The sequence below is a fragment of the Oncorhynchus masou genome, chromosome 13 (genome assembly GCF_036934945.1).
Source record: "Oncorhynchus masou masou isolate Uvic2021 chromosome 13, UVic_Omas_1.1, whole genome shotgun sequence".
In the NCBI taxonomy this organism is placed as follows: domain Eukaryota; kingdom Metazoa; phylum Chordata; class Actinopteri; order Salmoniformes; family Salmonidae; genus Oncorhynchus; species Oncorhynchus masou.
In genome coordinates, this window is record NC_088224.1 from 61,343,752 (window position 1) to 61,362,790 (window position 19,039).

General features: G+C 43.4%; 1 protein-coding gene and 1 pseudogene across 2 annotated transcripts in view; one reads left to right on the forward strand and one right to left on the reverse strand.

The window, feature by feature from the left end:
• Positions 1 to 5,764, forward strand: part of LOC135552771 (A-kinase anchor protein SPHKAP-like) — an 80,223-nt gene extending 74,459 nt beyond the window's left edge. For both annotated transcript variants that reach the window (XM_064984594.1, XM_064984595.1), the window contains exons 8-11: positions 226 to 309; positions 845 to 894; positions 3,878 to 4,062; positions 4,187 to 5,764. In XM_064984594.1, coding sequence (XP_064840666.1) covers positions 226 to 309; positions 845 to 894; positions 3,878 to 4,062; positions 4,187 to 4,339 — 472 coding nt within the window. In that variant the 3' untranslated portion in view covers positions 4,340 to 5,764. The remainder of the gene's footprint in view (positions 1 to 225; positions 310 to 844; positions 895 to 3,877; positions 4,063 to 4,186) is intronic.
• Positions 5,765 to 5,920: 156 nt separating this feature from the next.
• Positions 5,921 to 17,815, reverse strand: LOC135553367 (dynein assembly factor with WD repeat domains 1-like; annotated as a pseudogene).
• Between the last annotated feature and the right edge of the window lie 1,224 nt (positions 17,816 to 19,039).

A 19,039-nucleotide genomic window follows, 5' to 3' on the forward strand; every position in this document is an offset into this window, starting at 1 on the left:
TTTCCACATCCCTCATCTCCACAAGGAAGGGCCCATTGCCAGTCAGGCTCTCTCTTCCAGCCCAGCCATCCTGATCAGCTGCAGCTGCGGTTTCTATGTTAATCACCAGCTAATGAACAACATTGCTCGCTTCACCGCAGCTCCTTATCGTTCCATTCACAAGTCACTGATCATGTCGCCTTTCAAGAGACAGGATATGAGTTTTAGTTCTGTTTGGATTTGCAGGAACGGGAACAGCAGCACGTCTAGCCTGGGTCTGGCAGACTTGGAGGGCTTGTCTGACATCCCCAGTCAGAGCACAGTGAACAGGTAACTGATAACTCCTAACGACATGCAAACAACACTCCTACAACACAGTGCTGAGGCTTTAAACAAGGCCCTTTGAACAGGAGAATGCAGTCTCATAGGCTCCAGTCTGATTCTCTCTCTAGTCTCTACCCTGTTTATGAAGTGTGTACTTGTTCCCTCCAACTCATGAAGAGATCAACCGATGTAGGAAATGTGGTGGATGCTACATCCGGATACCTATCCCATGCACACACTAATTCAATGTTTTTAAATCCATGACAGGGAATAAGTTCACACTTACAGCTAGATGAACTAAGCGTTTGCACCTATTTTTTTATAAAGGAAATGAAACATTCAGGACAGAACAAAAAGGTAAGGAGAAAGATTAAGATCAATAGAAAGGTGCAAAATGATAAATGTTTCTTTGTTTTTGGTCTATTATCAGTTATCCCTTACTGAAAAAAGCAGATGCTTAGTAAATCTGGCCTAAGGGAAGAATGTGAGAATCTGAACGCGACCTACTGTATTGTCTTAATGGTCATGCTCTCTGTTCCAGTGAGGAGGCAGACAAGGGTCACCTAAGGGAGAGCAAGGAGAACGTAGAGGGTGAGTAGCGTCACCCTGTCTGAGTCATACACACACACACTACATCACACTGTCTCAGTTCCATGTCATTACTGTCTACATTATATGTCACAAAGGAAACTCAACTCTCGCTGTCTCCCCTACTGTCTCATCTTTGTTCTCATTCGTCTTTGTGATAACCTCTATTCAACCTCTTCACTGTAAGATCTCTACACACTGAGTATTGTAGAAGTCACTCACATTATCTATCTATAGCTACTTGGTGTGACTAATTCCCCAGATGCTGGAGCTTCAAAAGCAATGTAATGTGTAACTCAAATGTCGAAATGGTAAATATATCACTGCTTTATCTCTGCAGTGCTGCCACTTAATCATTTTAGGTCAATATTACAGTATAGTGTTGTGGAAGCTACTCTGAAAATACAGTTTACCAAGCTACGAAGTACTTCACACTGGAAGAAGTTAAGCTACCCTTAAGCAAAATATACAGTTGAAGTCGGAAGTTTACATACACCTTAGCCAAAAACTCAGTTTTTAACAATTCCTGACATTTAATCTGAGTAAATATTCCCTGTTTTAGGTCAGTTAGGATCACCACTTTATTTTAAGAATATGAAATGTCAGAATAATAGTAGAGAGAACGATTTATTTCAGCTTTTATTTATTTCATCATATTCCCAGTGGGTCAGACGTTTACATACACTCAATTAGTATTTGGTAGCATTGCCTTTAAATTGTTTAATTTGGGTCAAACGTTTCGGGTAGCCTTCCACAAGCTTCCCACAATAAGTTGGGTGAATTTTGGTCCATTCCTCCTGACAGAGCTGGTGTAACTGAATCAGGTTTGTAGGCCTCGTTGCTCACACACGCTTGTTCAGTTCTGTCCACACATTTTCTATGGGATTGAGGCCAGGGCTTTGTGTTGGCCACTCCAATACCTTGACTTTGTTATCCTTAAGCCATTTCGACACAACATTGGAAGTCTGCTTGGGGTCATTGTCCATTTGGAAGACCCATTTGCGACCAATCTTCCTGATTGATGTCTTGAGATGTTGCTTCAATATATCCACATAATTTTCCTTCCTCATGATGCCATCTATTTTGTGAAGTGCACCAGTCCCTCCTGCAGCAAAACAGCCCCACAACATGATGCTGCCACCCCCGTGCTTCACGGTTGGGATGGTGTTCATCGGCTTGCAAGCCTCCCCCTTTTTCCTCCAAACACAACGATGGCCATTATGGCCAAATAGTTATATTTTTGATTCAACAGACCAAAGGACATTTCTCCAAAAAGTACGATCTTTGTCCCCATGTGCATTTACAAACCGTAGTCTGGGTTTTTTATGCCGGTTTTGGAGCAGTGGCTTCTTTCTTGCTGTCGATATAGGGCTCTTTTTACTGTTGATATAGATATTTTTGTACCTGTTTCCTCCAGCATCTTCACAAGATCCTTGCTGTTGTTCTGGGATTGATTTGCACTTTTCGCACCAAAGTACATTCATCTCTAGGAGACAGAATGCATCTCCTTCCTGAGGGGTATGACGGCTGCATGGTCCCATGGTGTTTATACTTACGTACTATTGTTTGTACAGATGAAAGTGGTACCTTCAGGCGTTTGGAAATTGCTCCCAAGGATGAACCAGACTTGTGGAGGCATACCATTTTTTTCTGAGGTCTTGGCTGATTTCTTTTGATTTTCTCATGTCAAGCAAAGAGGCACTGAGTTTGAAGGTAGGCCTTGAAATAAATCCACAGCTACACCTCCAATTGACTCAAAATATGTAAATTAGCCTTAATAGAAGCTTCTAAAGCCATGACATCATTTTCTGGAATTTACAAAGCTGTTTAAAGGCACAGTCAGTTTAGTATAACTTCTGACCCACTGGAATTGTGTTACAGTGAATTATAAGTGAAATAATTTGTCTGTAAACAATTGTTGGAAAAATGAATTGCGTCATGCACAAAGTAGATGTCCTAACCGACTTGCCAAAACTATAGTTTGTTAACAAGACATTTGTGGAGTGGTTGAAAAACAAGTTTTAATGACTCCAACCTAAGTGTATGTAAACTTCCGACTTCAACTGTAGCTTACTTAACGAAAGTTACTTGAAAAAGTAGTTCACTACATCCAAACTACATTGTGAAAAATTCTATATCTGAAATGTCATTGACTACAAATTGCAAGAACAGATCCCTCTGGAGTTAGACGGTAACAGAATGTGTCATTTCGACTATTAAAGACAAAGTGAGAATTGGCCACACAACAAGTGTTTCAAGTGAGAATTAGCCACACAACAAGTGTTTCAAGTGAGAATTAGCCACACAACAAGTGTTTCAAGTGAGAATTAGCCACACAACAAGTGTTTCAAGTGAGAATTAGCCACACAACAAGTGTTTCAAGTGAGAATTAGCCACACAACAAGTGTTTCAAGTGAGAATTAGCCACACAACAAGTGTTTCAAGTGAGAATTAGGCACACAACAAGTGTTTCAAGTGAGAATTAGGCACACAACAAGTGTTTCAAGTGAGAATTAGCCACACAACAAGTGTTTCAAGTGAGAATTAGCCACACAACAAGTGTTTCAAGTGAGAATTAGGCACACAACAAGTGTTTCAAGTGAGAATTAGGCACACAACAAGTGTTTCAAGTGAGAATTAGGCAGGTCTGATGCCGAAAAAGATCCTGTCTACGTCACCCATATTGTATTTTTGCAGGTGTGCAGTTCCAGTAGTTACATATGGCAAAAAAACACTACCAAGATTTAATTTAGTTGAACTACCACCAAGCTGCTGAAAAATGTAATTAAATAGTTTAACTAAATGTATTTCACTACTCCCCAACACTGATGGTATCAAGCCCTCCTTACCCAATCCATCTTGAACCCATCCAATGTGCCATCAGACCTCAACGTAGCTTTGGCATTGAAACTACAAGTCAGCTTGATGTACAAGTTAGCTTGATGTACAGAAAGTGGGCGTGATGTATTTCCTGTGTGTGTTGCAGAGGGCATCTCACTGCGGCCAGTAGTGGACAGTAGCAGCCACAGGGAGCTTCTGGTGGTCAACTGCGACTTGGATCCAGAGTGTGTGGACTCAGAGCTGCGCTTGGCCCTGCAGTGGATCGCTGCCTCTGAGCTGGGCCTGCATGCCGTCTACTTCAGGAAATGTAAAGACAGGAGGACATCAAAGGTGTGTGTGTGTGTCTGTGTATGTGTATGTGTATGTGTGTGTGTGTGTGTGTTGTACACTGTTATCTGCATGTCTTGTGCAGTGCACAAGGAGCATGGTAATCTGGCTGAGTGTGATGTTTCAGTTCCAGAGGGTGTTGCAGCTGGTGTCTCAGAAGGCATGGAGGATCGGAGATCTCTTCAACGCTGTCATCCAGTTCTGTAAGCTCCACCAGGAAGAGGAGGACGGAGGCAGCTCTCTGTCCAGCCTGTTTGACTGGCTACTGGAGACCCACTAGGCTCTGCCAACACCCCCCATCTACACAAACACACACACACACACACCAGCTAATGTCTCCAACTGTGTACGCCCAATGCATCAAACCCAACCATCAAGCGTAGTGTTTCTCAGCATACGTGTGAATCATGAAAAACCCCTAGCCTGGTAGCCAGATTTGTTTGTGCTTTAGCCAATTCCTCTTTCATTTATTGTGATGTAAGCCATGACAAGGAATGCTAGAAGTTTTGGCTAAAGCATCAACAGGTCTGGCTACTAGGATAGAAACCCTTTCCTGGTCCCAGAAAAGTTTATGCTGTCTTGCCAACTCTTATGGTCAATGGACGAGGAGTAGAAGATTTGGGTGACGCTCAAACAGGTCAGACTTTCAGGCTAAAAACTCCATCACACCTGTGATATTACACACCCTCTTATAGGTGTGGCTATGGGACTGAGGACTTTCATTAGGCTGCAGTGAGCAGACATGTCTCCCTTTAATAAGATAAGCATGTTTCTCATTTTCTGATGTACGGTCCCTAGTTAGACGAACCCAAGGAAAATCCAGCATCAGTTTGGGATGTAGGCCTTATTTATTTAGTGCAAAACAAATCAGCCATCTGAGATTTCTTGCCTGCAGAATTTGTATTCCTTTCGTTGTTATATATCCTATACATTACGTTTTCACAATCCGATGTGTTAATTTATAAATGATGTATTTAGTACACATAAACACAAACAAGGCACCAACAAAACCCTGTACCCCATTCCCCTCAACCCAACGAACTCAAAAAGACACCAGATGATGTTTTAATGTACAGTAGCTATCTTGATGAGTCTGTCAGGCAGCAGCCATCGTTCCAGTTCGGCTTTGCTGAGATCAACATAGGTGAGCAGTACTACGCTTGACAGTTGCCCAGAGCCTGTATTCACAAAGCATCTCAGGGCAGGCGTGCTGATCTAGGATGATCTAAAATACACAACGGATCCTATATCAGCCCTCCTAATCTGAGATGCTTTGTGAATACGGACCCAGATGATAGTTGTCGTTTACATTGGCCAACATTGTCTACTTCTATTGTGACTTTGTTACTGCTTAAGGTATCTGTCATTCTTCATGTTATCTATCGTTCTTAAGTAATTTATCTGTAGTTCTTCATGTTCTTTGGGAATTGTTTATTTTGGATAGCTGTACATATTGTAGATTCTTGAACTGCTTCACCTTGGGGTAGAAAGACTGCTCTCTATCATTTCATTTTTACTACTTTCAGAAAGACAAAGAAGGTTTAATGTCTAATTTGTACGTGAATCTGGTTTGTCAGGTTTTATCTGCGTAGTGGTACTCTAGTGTTAAATCGTCGGCATTATAAAGCACACAATTCAACTCTGTTGCTGTAGAAATTGAATGTATCTTCATATTTTGAGATCAATAAATTAATGTAATACGTGAGCATGAATAGTTTTTATTGAGGAAAAAGATGGGTAGAGGCTGAAAAGCCCTATAGGCCCTGCTCAAAAGTAGTGCACTTAATAGGGATTGGGTGCCATTTGGGACGCACCCACTGCTCTAAACTGTCTGTCTACAGTGCTACATAGTAAAATGACAGTGGGACCATAGTAACTCACCAAGGCTATCCGGTCTACTGAATCTTACTCCACAGAAACTAGGTCGTCACATATATTGGGTTAGTGATAACTTCCGGGGAAGTGTATCTTCAGACAAGGCCCTGTTGGAGTCATCTTCTTGTTGGGGGATGGACATCAGTAGTCAGACTGGAGTCACCTGTCCAGATGGCCTTCCCTTCCTCACACAATCTACTGACCGTAGGACGGGTCAGCGACAGGTGTTGTCCTTGCTGCCTGCAGCAGAGAAAAAACAGGGACAGGTGGTTGAAAAGGAGACAGAAGCTCACCTCATCCAGCTGTGGTCTGTTCATTTGAACTTTGATAAAGTGCTTGTGAGTGGATAAAAAATAAAGCTTGTTTGGCTGTGAAGACTTTGCAATGGCGTCTTTGCATTTGAACTAGGTATGATTATATAGAGGGCAGGGTTGGGCTCAATTCCATTTCAGGCAAATTTTGCTAACTCAATGCTGATTTGAAATGGAATTGACCCCAGCCCTGACAGAGGGTGCTTATTACCTGTGATGGTGTCACCCTCGTAGTTGAAGGCGGAGGAGAAGATCTCGTCAGTGTGTCCCTCCGGGACCTGAAGATAGACGCCAGACTGGACATCCCACAGGCGAGCCATCATGTCAGCGCTGGCCGACAGAACTCTACTGGCTTGAGAGCGTTAAAACAGATCTGCAAGGGATAAGAAGAAGAGGTTGAAATTGACAGCACATCAGCACTCTATTCTTAAAAGGTTATTAGCTGTACATGGAGCAGGTATTTCCTATGGAGGAATGATTCTAATGGAACAGATAGATAGACTTCAGAGAGATCGACAAGCACACACAGTGAGGTGAAGAAATGAACATGGGGCTGGGATGGTTAAATGATGCTGGCTCTGCATTGTCATAAAAGTAAAGTGTGTGAGAGAGAGAGAGAGAGATGAGGGGGAGCAAAGAGGAGGAGCATGGAGGAGAGAACGAGAGCACAGAGGTGTACAATTTGGAGAAAAGAGGACACGAGGGAAGCGAGTGGTGAAAAGAGAGAGGAAAAAGAGAAGAGAAAGAAAGGTGAGGCAGAAGAAGATGGAGTAACTGAATGGTCATGAGTAGACCCACACGGATTCTGTTGAGATAATTACATTCCATATCAATTACTCTTTTACATTTTTTCCTGCATATTTAATCAACAAAAAATTCATTTATTTAGCAGTATTTGGTTCTATGAAATTCATTCTACAGATATTATTTTTAATTTAATGGCCCAGTGCAGAATTTAAAAATATATATTTTCTCACTATGGCGTTTGAATAATGCCGTGAAATTGTTAAAATTATGATAATGGCCTTTTAGTATAAGAGCTGTTTGAAAAAGACCGCATGAAATTTCAGCCTGTTTTGGTGGAATGGAGTTTTGGCCTGCCTGGTGACATCACCAGGTGGTTAATTAGTTAATAGACCAATAAGATAGTTCCAAACCTTTGCAACAAAACAGCTCGTTTTTAATTTGTTTCCCCCACTCAAATTATTGCTTGAGAAATTGCTCCTTGCTAACAATTGTTGACCATTTTAATTGAAAACAATCACAGTGGGGTACTTAATTGTTACCCAGAAATGATTTAATATTGAGATAAAAACAGTTCCATTGGACCTTTAAGAAAAATCCGGTCCCTCCCTCGTAATGAGAGGAAGAAAGAAACAACAAAGAGTGGGGGAGAGGGAGCTGGAGGGACGACAGTGGAAGAATTAGAATGGAATTAAAACAGCGACCGACAGAGAGAAGTAGTGGGAGAGAGTGATGAAAAAAGAGATTGACAGAGCGGTTAGAAGGCGGAGGGAGGAGAGAGAGGTGTCCTGTTAGGTGGAGATGAGTGTCATAATCCTGTGAAATCATCCTCCTTCCAGCCTATTACCGAGGGCCCTGATGGCTTTCAGTAAACAGACACAAGACAGGCAGCCCAATGAGGCAGCTAGGGGGGAATTGCAACCTGAGTTTAGAGCGCCTAAATTGAACATAATTCACTTTTTATGCACTTTTCTCTCTAAGCGTATTCTGACCTTGAATTTAAGCATGAGAATAACATGTTCTTCACCCCTTATTCGTTAGGGCTGGAGATCAAATAAAACACATTTGGCGGAGGTGTCTACAGATGCGCCGTATTCTGACCTTGACTCCCTCATAATTCCACCACCTTTGCACGCAATGAAATGATGAATAAGGTCATTCTTTTAGATATATTTTACTTTATGATTGTTGGCGCCAAATGTTAAACCAGTCATATGGCAGCAAACTAAAGCATTTTGAAACAATGGCAGGTAGCCTAGTGGTTAAGAGTGTTGGGTCTGTAACCAAAAGGTTCAATTCCTCTACACGACTAGGTGAAAAATCTGTTGATGTATCCTTCAGCAAGGCACTATCACTAATTATTCTTGTAAGTCACTAAATGGATGGTATATTAACTTTTCCACAGGGAAGTTTATGAAATGCTGGCCTTATAATTTGGGATGACATTTGGAGACCATATGATTTCCAGAATGTTCTAATTATATGCCTAGATGTTTCTTTGTATTTTTTACCATTTGTTTCATGTTAAATATTAGTCACTATCGGTAGCCACCGTCAGTTATACCCACATACACTGACTTTAGTGTTACTTTCCTTACAATTTGCATTTCTTTCGTCTGTCACGTTTGTATGGTTGTTCCTGAGCATCGCTAACAATAGTGGATTACGGTATATTAGGCCAAACGGATTACAAATGGTGCAATAATTTGGGACATTTGAATAATTACTTGAATAATTATGGAACGCAGACTGTGTGTAGCAGTTTAAACCTGGAGCCTGCTTCACAATGACTGGACTGATGAATAAGGATTATTAGGGTAGATCTAAAGATTGACAGATTATTATTCAGGATGAATCAAACAACTATTTTTTATTCACCAATATATTACGTGCATAAAGGCTCTCCAAAGCTGTTTTTGTATTATTCATAAATACTTTCCTAACCCTTAGTATACAAGTATTAATATAATATAAAAGTATTTTTAAATCTACCAACTGGTGCTGAAAAGGAGATGAATATGAGTGTGTTTACAAGGCTTTCTTTCATCGTTCCCTAATATTCTTAACCTTCCCTCCATATGTTCTAGTGACTCTGTCAAGAAAATTGTAGTTAAAGGTACAAAGGGATGGATTTAGAGGAATGTACTGAACATTCTATTGAATGAAAACACAAGGAAAATGGTTGGCCAGCAAGTGGGAGGGTTTCCAGCAGTTTAATAAATGTTAACCACGCCTGCAAAGTCCATTACACATCTGCATAAGGTAAGTCTGAATACCAACTATTGAGAAGTGTGTAGGAAAGGTGTGTGTAGGAAAGGTGTGTGTAGGAAAGGTGTGTGTAGGACAGGTGTGTGTAGGAAAGGTGTGTGTAGGAAAGGTGTGTGTAGGACAGGTGTGTGTAGGAAAGGTGTGTGTAGGAAAGGTGTGTGTAGGAAAGGTGTGTGTAGGAAAGGTGTGTGTAGGACAGGTGTGTGTAGGACAGGTGTGTGTAGGAAAGGTGTGTGTAGGAAAGGTGTGTGTAGGAATGGTGTGTGTAGGAATGGTGTGTGTAGGAAAGTCATACATTTCCTACGTCTAAATCAGACCCCCTAGTGGCTGTGGCTCCGAGCGACAAACACATACACATACACACACAACATGCAGGCATGTGCACACACACACTAACAAATATGCACACACACACGCTAACGTACACTGGCAGAACTGTCAAATGGCAGAGCCTGATAAAATCACACACACACATTCAGGTTACAGCTGGGTCACCTACAACACAGTCCCAGGTCACATGTGGTACTATACAGCCGTGGCTAACGCAATTACACAGTGAGCAGGGGCAGACTGTGCCATGGTGATTGGTTAATAAAACAACCAAGGTGTGACATTAAAGCGCTCAAGGTATGACTCTATAGGAAACTGAGACAAGAGCAAAGGAAAAGTGCCAATCAAATGAGACCACCAGGGGAAGGGGGAATCACAGGTAGACCAGGAATCAGCCTGTATATAGAGCAGGTCAGAGGGGCCCGGATGTTTCTGGAAAGCTCTGGCCTGAGGGACACACACCTTCAAGGGCACGTCTCTCTATGTCATCGTCGAGACGTGGTTGACCTAGAAACTGACACGAGAATCAGTAACAGGAGGTAGAAATATCCCCCCCGGCAAGCGGACCGCCGTCCTCATCCCTCCTGTCCAGTCCTGTACCCTTGTGAGTCTGACGGATGCTCCGAGGCAGACAAAGAGACAGAGCGAGAGAGAGAGAGAGAGGGGCCATTTTGGATCCCATTTGAAACATTACCTGTCTCAGCGACTCACCTTGGGTATCTCTCCCTCGTGGCCCTCCAGTCTGGCAGTGCTGGTGTAATGGATGTGAAATGGCTAGCTAGTTAGCGGTGTTCGCGCTAAATAGCGTTTTAATCGGTGACGTCACTTACTCTGAGACCTTGAAGTAGTAGTTCCCCTTGCTCTGCAAGGGCCGCGGCTTTTGTGGAGCGATGGGTAACGATGCTTCGTGGGTGTCAGTTGTTGATGTGTGCAGAGGGTCCTGGTTCGCGCCCGGGTATGGGCGAGGGGACGGTTTATAAAATTATACTGTTACATTGATGCTGTTGACCCGGATCACTGGTTGCTGCGGAAAAGGAGGAAGGTCAAAAGGGGGGTGAGTGTAACAGATGTGAAATGGCTAGCTAGTTAGCGGTGTTCGCGCTAAATAGCGTTTCAATCGGTGACGTCACTTGCTCTGAGACCTTGAAGTAGTGGTTCCCCTTGCTCTGCAAGGGCCGCGGCTTTTGTGGAGCGATGGGTAACGATGCTTCGTGGGTGACTGTTGTTGATGTGTGCAGAGGGTCCCTGGTTCGCGACCGGGTATGGGCGAGGGGACGGTCTAAAGTTATACTGTTACACTGGACAGTCTCGCTGTGCCTAAGTGTCAGGGGAAATACTGATGTCTCGAAACATCCGGTGGTATTGCTTGAGCGAAGATGAAGTTTAACCTAAAATGAATTCAATTGAGCTGGCCTGGTTAGCCATACACCATAATTGCCGGAACTGTGCTGGAAAGGACAATGTGAAAAATACATTTTCAAGCCACCACAGTACGATCTGGATTGGCATGACAGTGTGGAATGGGGGTGTCTGGGTACAGTACGGATATAATTGTTCAGTGCCTGGGACATTGTTAAATCCAGGAACTTTATATTGACAGTCATAGAAACAGCAGAGGTAGAGGTACCCCATAATTAAATAGAACACCATTAGTATGATATAGTGTGTACTGTATCTCTGTGGTCGTCCCGTCAGCCGAGGCAGTGGCTATGAGTTGACTGGTGTAGTCAAAACACACATCCAGCACCTCGTCTTTATGGCCTGCTAGTGTGGCCATTCACTTCCCACACGCTGCCTCCCACACCTGGGAAAGCAGAGACACACGCACACATTCCGGTACACAAACACATACTGTAAGGACACAAACACACACGTGCACACACATAAGCACACACACACGCGCACATACGCATTCACAAACACACACACAGACACACGCACAAACACACACAATGGCAAAATGTCAAATGTTAATGCATCTATTTTTAAAAACCTTTAACAACAACAACCAGCTTGGTTAGCGCTCTAACAACACAATGGTTGTGTTTTCCCTCTTTACAATCTCCTCTTCAAGAATGCAGCCATGTGAATAATTCACACGACTACCCAGAAAACGTGACTCATCTTGGAATAATGAAAAGATTTCCTTTTAAAAAGATGCAGAGCTTAAGTGATAGGAGACTCTACTAGAGAAAGAGAGAGAAAGAGAGAGAGGATGTGAGCTCACCCTACTTCTTTTGTCCATGGACCCGGTGATGAGAAGGGAGCAGTCCCAGTCAAACTGAACACTGCTTATCTCCCCTTTGTGACCTATCAGTGTGTGGACACGCCTGGTAGAATGAGAGTAGGGTGGTAATGGTGGTTAGACAATGACACAAACACATGGATGGACACACAAACACACACACACACACACACACACACACACACACGCCGATGGAAACGCAAACACTCCACACTGCCCTTTCCCACCTGGACAAAAGGAACACCTATGTGAGAATGCTGTTCATTGACTTCAGCTTAGCGTTCAACGCCATAGCGCCCACAAAGCTCATCACTAAGCTAAGGACCTTGAGACTAAACACTTCCCTCTGCAACTGGATCCTGGACATCCTGATGGGCCGCCCCAGGTGGTAACGGTAGGCAACAACACATCTGCCCCCCTCAGGGGAGCGTGCTTAGTCCCCTCCTATGCTCCCTGTTCACCCATGACTGCGTGGCCAAGCATGACTCCAACACCATTATTAAATTTGCTGATGACACAGCAGTGGTAGGCCTGATCACTGACAATGATTAGACAGCCTATAGGGAGGAGGTCAGAGACCTGGCAGTGTGGTGCCAGGATTACAACCTCTCTCATTTGTGAGCAAGACAAAGGAGATGATTGTGGACTACATTAACATCGATGGGACTGAAGTGGAGAGAGTTGAGAGTTTCAAGTTCCTTGGTGTCCACATCACCAACAAACTATCATGGTCCAAACACACCAAGACAGTTGTGAAGAGGGCATGACAACACCTTTTCCCCTTAGGAGACTGAAAAGAGTTGGCATGGGTCCCCAGATCCTCAAAAAGTTCTACAGCTGCACCATCGAGAGCATCCTGTCCGATTGCATTACCGCCTGGTATGGCAACTGCTCAGCATCTGACCGTAAGGTGCTACAGGGTGGTGCGTATGGCCCAGTACAACACCGGGGCCAAGCTTCCTGACATCCAGGACCTATATACTAGACGGTGTCAGAGGTGGGCCCAAAAAATTGTCAAAGACTCCAGTCACCCAAATCATCGACTGTTCTCTCTGCCTCTGCACGGCAAGCGGTGCTAGAGCGGCAAGTCAAAAAGGCACCGTAACAGCTTCTAACCACAAGCCATAAGACTGCTGAGCAACTAAACTAATCAAATGGTCACCCAGATTATTTACATGACCCCCCCCATGTGTTTACACTGCTACTATTAACTGTTTATTATCTGTCGGTACCCCCTGTATATAGCCTCATTATTGTTATGTAAATGTCTTGCGTTACCTTGTGATTGATTAAATTTTTTACAACTTTTGTTTATTTAGTAAATATTTTATTAACTCTATTTCTTAAAACTGGATTGTTGGTTAAGGGCTCGTAAGTAAGCATTTCACACCTGTTGTATTCTGCGCATGTGACAAATACAATTTGATTTGATTTGATTGTAAGACACACATGGATGGACACGCAAACACACACACACACACACACACAAACACATGAATGGACACGCAAACACACACACACATGGATGGAAACGTGAACACACACACACACACACACAAGCAAATGGATGGACACGCAAACACACACGCACACACACATGGATGGACACGCAAACACACACACAAGCACATGGATGGACACGCAAACACACACACACACACACAAGCACATGGATGGACATGCAAACACACACACACACACACACACACACATGGATGGACACAAACACACACACACATATGGATGGACACGCAAACACACACACATTGATGGACGCGCAAAAACACACACACACACTTGGGCACTCACCTCCCAGATGGAACATCCCACAGAGAAACAGTGTGGTCAAAGGAGCCAGTGACTAGCTGGTCACCCACTGTGTTAAACGACAAGGAGATGATACCTGCTGAGTGGCCCTGAGAGAGGAAGGAGAAAGAAGGGGGGGGGGAAGGAGGGAGGGAGGGAGAGGAAGAGAGAGGGAGAGAGATAGAGAGAGAGAGGGAACAAACAAAAAACATGAAAGAGAGAAGAGAATTCGATTCGTTACACTTGCAGAGTTCACAAAAGAACAGTCAAATAAACGAGGTATTCTTTCTCCTTTGAAAAAGCTAAATTGCACAATTTCATCCAATTCAGTTCGAGGAACACATTTTCCTTTTTGTGCTTGAGTCACCATATTCACCAGCATGACTAATGTAGGAATAATTGAAGTAGGAGATGTAGAGAAGAGGTAGAGAGGAGGCATAGAGAGGACCACACAGAATCCCCTCTCTGGGACACAGAGCCACACAGTTTGCCCACGTGCAGCAGGAAGCTGCATGTCCTGTAGTTGAGTATGTAGATAGATGGATTACCTAATGAATGCATTACAGTCACAGCTTCAGAGAGAGAGAGAAAGAGAGAGAGAGAGAGAGAGAGAGAGAGAGAGAGAGACAGAAAGAGAGAGAGAGAGATTTTATTGTTTATTTCACTTTATATATTATATACCTTACTTGCTTTGGCAATGTTAACACATGTTTCCCATGCCAATAAAGCCCCTTGAATTGAATTGAATTGAATTGAGAGACAGAGAGAGAGAGAGAGACAGAGAGAGACCATATTAGAGAGACATATTTCCCTCAGATTACACAGATCCACAAAGAATTCGAAAACAAATCCAATTTTGAAAAACTCCCATATCTACTGGGTGAAATTCCACAGTGTGCCATCAAAGCAGCAAGATTTGTGACCTGTTGCCACGAGAAAAGGGCAACCAGTGAAGAACACGCACCATTGTAAATACAACCCATATCTATGCTTATTTATTTCATCTTGTGTCCTTTACCATTTGTACATTGTTAAAACACTGTATATATATATATATATATAATATGACATTTGTAATGTCTTTATTGTTTTGAAACTTCTGTATGTGTGATGTCTACTGTTAATTTTTATTGTTTATTTCACTTTATATATTATCTACCTTACTTGCTTTGGCAATGTTAACACATGTTTCCCATGCCAATAAAGCCCTTGAATTGAATTGAATTGAATATAATTGAATTGAGAGAGAGAGAGAGAGAGAGAGAGAGAGAGAGAGAGAGAGAGAGAGAGAGAGAGAGAGAGAGAGAGAGAGAGAGAGAGAGAGAGAGAGAGAGAGAGAGAGAGAAGCACCTCCTCTCCAGTCTGGACGTCCCATAGCTTGTCCGTAGTGTCCATGCTACCCATGGCCACCAAGGTTGGTTAAATGCCAAACTTACCTGGTCAGCACCGAAAACTGTGTTAGCTGCCATTCACGTAGAAAATCAGATTCGAAGCTCACTGCAATCCTATTTATACTGAAAGACAAGTCCAATCTCTCAGAAAGTCCCTCCTACTATTTCCACAGTGTGTGAAAACATTTGCCCATCTCGACTCTCCACATCCTGCAGGTCTTATCAAAGGACCCAGTGGAAATCTTGACCGTGGATTAAAGAGGAGAAATGAAGGTAAGATTTGAGATAGGAAAAATACTTTATTTTGACCACCAACAACTCTTTCCCAACGGAGGAACATAGGATAGGGAGAAGGCTCTCTGGGACCTAAGAGTCTCAGAGTCGGAGTACTGATCTATGATCAGTTTAGCCTTTTATATCATAATGAATCAGATTATATGGACAGGGGGGGACCTGATCCTAGATCAGCACTTCCACTCTGAGACGCTTTATGAACACAAGTCCTGGTGTTTTTACACCTGGGGTAGATTAACAGGAAGGTGGTTACCCCTAGGGGTTGTTGAAGGCAATGGCGTACACCACGTACCTGTGGCCCTCCAGTTTGTGCAGTCCCTCGCCTGACGCCGTGTCCCATATTTTACATGTCCTGTCACAGCTCCCAGTTATAAACCTTCAGTCACACAGTATGTGTGACTGCAGCGCCTGCAAGGGAGAAGGGAGGAGGACATTTCTTTTTACTCTGAGGCGGTTTTCTTGACTGCATTAATCCAATTTACATCTATATATTTGACCGTGTAATACCCATACATAATACGTCTGGCTTTGATGTGCTGAGGAAGAGTCCTGAATATTACAATTCCCACCCCCTGCTGCCATCTAGGGTTCAAATGAGGAATTACAGGATGGCTGTACTGTTTACAGAATGCACTGGCAGTGTGGTCATACCAGTTAATGGCTGTCTATGGCTGCATCCCAATTCTTCGCCGTTTTCAGACGGGCTAAAGCCATCACCAAATCTATTGGGATGTTTATCGCTGCAGACATGAGGCCATACTCTGTTGTGGAAAACAAAGGGTGAAAAAAAATATGGTGAAAGTGCTTGAGCCACGCTATGAAATCCCCTGGCGCACCCACTTCCATATGAAGATCGTGACTGATCTTTATGAACAGGAAAATATCAAAATTGTCGACGAATTATCCAAGGCATCCTCTGTTGCCCTCACCACATTTGGGTGGACCTCCAGGGCAATGGAAAGCTACGTGACTGTGACTGCTCACTACACCACAGAGATGTGAAGTCCGGTGCTACAGACACGACCCCTCTATAAGAGTCACACAGGCACACATCTGGCGCAGTGGAAGCTAGAGAGGCCCAATGGAAGCTAGAGAGGCCCAATAGCAATATCCCAACCACCACAGATAATGCCAAGAACCAAGTAAATGCAGTGAGAGAGGCTGGACTGGGGCCACGGATAGCTTACTTTGCACATGTGATCAATTTAGCATCTCAAAGGGGAATCTCAGTGAACCAGATGGGAGGATCAGGAAGGTGGATTTCTTTTCTCCACTGAAGCACAACAGCCACTCAGGTTAAGATCAAGCAAGAAATGCCACAGCTATAGACCCACAAGCTCATGGAACTCTACTTATGATATGTTGGAGAGCTATTTATTTAACCTTTATTTAACTAGGCAAGTCAGTTGAGAACAAATTCTTATTTTCAATGATGGCCTAGGAACAGTGGGTTAACTGCCTGTTCAGGGGCAGAACGACAATTTTGTACCTTGTCAGCTCGGGGATTTGAACTTGCAACCTTCCGGGTACGCTCTAACCACTAGGCTACCCTACCTAGCTATCTTGAGCAGCAGGCAGCTGTATACTCTGCACTGACAGACAAGACCCTGGAAAAACATTAAGACATCGTCACCTTGTCTGATGATGACGTGAAAGTGTCAGAGGAGGTCCTCCAGGTGCTCAAACCCCTCAAAACGGTTACAACCCTATTGAGCACTGAAGCAGCACCATCTGTGTCCATGATCCTACCTCTGAAAACAAGGATTCTACAATCCATGTTACCAAGTGAGGAAGACAGGACCATCACTAGAGATGTCAAGGCTGCCATTAGAGAGGACCTGAACCCCAGATACCCCCCTAATGTACAGGACAACCTTCATGAATCTACTGCACAGGTTCAAGTCCCTGTATCACCTAGACCCTACGCAGAGGACATACAGTGATCTCACCACTGATATTGTGGCCACTGAAGAGGTAACAAATAAAAAATAAGAGTGAATTACTTACATAATAAATATTCTGCAGTCTAATCTTAGTCTATGCTATTGCTATTAGAATCATCCATTTTTTATTTGGAACAAAAATAATGGCTTTTATTAAATGTTATTGCCACAATTATAGTTCTATGAAATATGAAAATAAATAATTAGTTAGTTTAATAGATCAAGTAATTTTTTTCTGCAAGGTCAAGCCACAGAGCCGACAAGAGCAGACTCAGAGGCATCTCCTCCACAACATAATTTGGCCATGAAGGAGCTTTTCGGGGAGACCTTTGCGAGCAAGGACACAGACAAGACGTTTGCGAACACCATCAAAGAGGAGGTGGCATCCTACAAGACAGCAAGCGGCGTTCCAGTGGATGGTGATCCCCTGGCATGGTGGAAAAGCAATGAGTGTAAATACCCTCACATTGCCATGATGGCAAGATGCCGCCTGGCTGTGCCTGGCACTTCAGTTCCAAGTGAGAGGGTGTTCTCCATGGCAGGAGACATAGTGACTGCAAAGAGGTCTACCCTCTCCCCAGACAATTTAGACATCCTCTTCTTTTTTAAATGGAATTTAAAGTTATAAGCTCAGGTCTGCTTTGCTTTTTTTCTTTTTTTATATGGACATAGGCTATTTTTTCATTCACTGTTGTTCAAAGGAAGAAGGTATCATGCCTCATATTGCACTTTAATTTAACAATTGAGTATTGAATATTTTTAGATATTATTTAAACATTGAACAGTTCCTTGCTTTAAGTGTTCTTTAAGTAATAAATGGAAAGCAAAATTATATTTGTCTCCCTTCATTTTTGTTGTTGCTGATTCTAAAATAATCAGATCCGTTGAACCACTAACTCAAACATATACAGTTGGCCTTGCTTTTATGATTTTAGTTGTCCTTGATGTCCTTTGTTTTTTTGCATTGTTTTTTTCTGTTTCTTTTACTCATGAGTTCATTTTCTTGGTTGTTGGTGCATGGGAGTGGGGAATGGGGGTGGGGAATGGGAGTGGGGAATGGGAGTGGGGAATGGGGGTGGGGAATGGGGGTGGGGAATGGAATTAAATGTATTTTTTATTACTTTATTTCCTCTTTTCTTTCTTTTTTTCTTGGGGAGGGTGACAGTGGGAGGGGTCTCGGATGGTTGAGGGACAGCTATGGGGAACTGTGGGGGGGTCATGTTTTTTGGGCCTTGTGGGAGATCTGTCGACGTGCCCTTGAGCAGGGCGTTGACCTTGGATGCTTCTGTGTGTCGCTCTGAATGGGAGTCTGCTGGATGACTGGTGTGATGTAGTTGTTGAGCGGCTTCACTGCAAGTATATTGTATGTTTCTGGATATTCATTTTTTTTTTTTATACATTTTTAAACAGCCTCCAGGAGGCGTTGGAGAACCTGTCATGAAGCACATGTTCTTGAGTGGAACGGGAGAAGATGAGGATGTCATCTAGGTAGAACATCATTGACCAGAGCCTGGAACACAGCAAGGCCAAAAGGCATGACCAGATACTCGTAGTGACCACTGGCCGTGTTGAAGGCAGTCTTCCACTCGTCCCCTTCCCGTATCTGCACCAGGTGGTAGGTGTTCCGTAGATCCAGCTTGGAAAACACGATGGCCCCTTGTAACGGCTCGAAGGCCGAGGAGATGAGTGGTAGTGAGTAGCGGATCTTAATCGATATGTCATTGAGACCCCGGTAGTCGATCCACGGGCGCAGGTCCACGGGCGCAGGTCTTG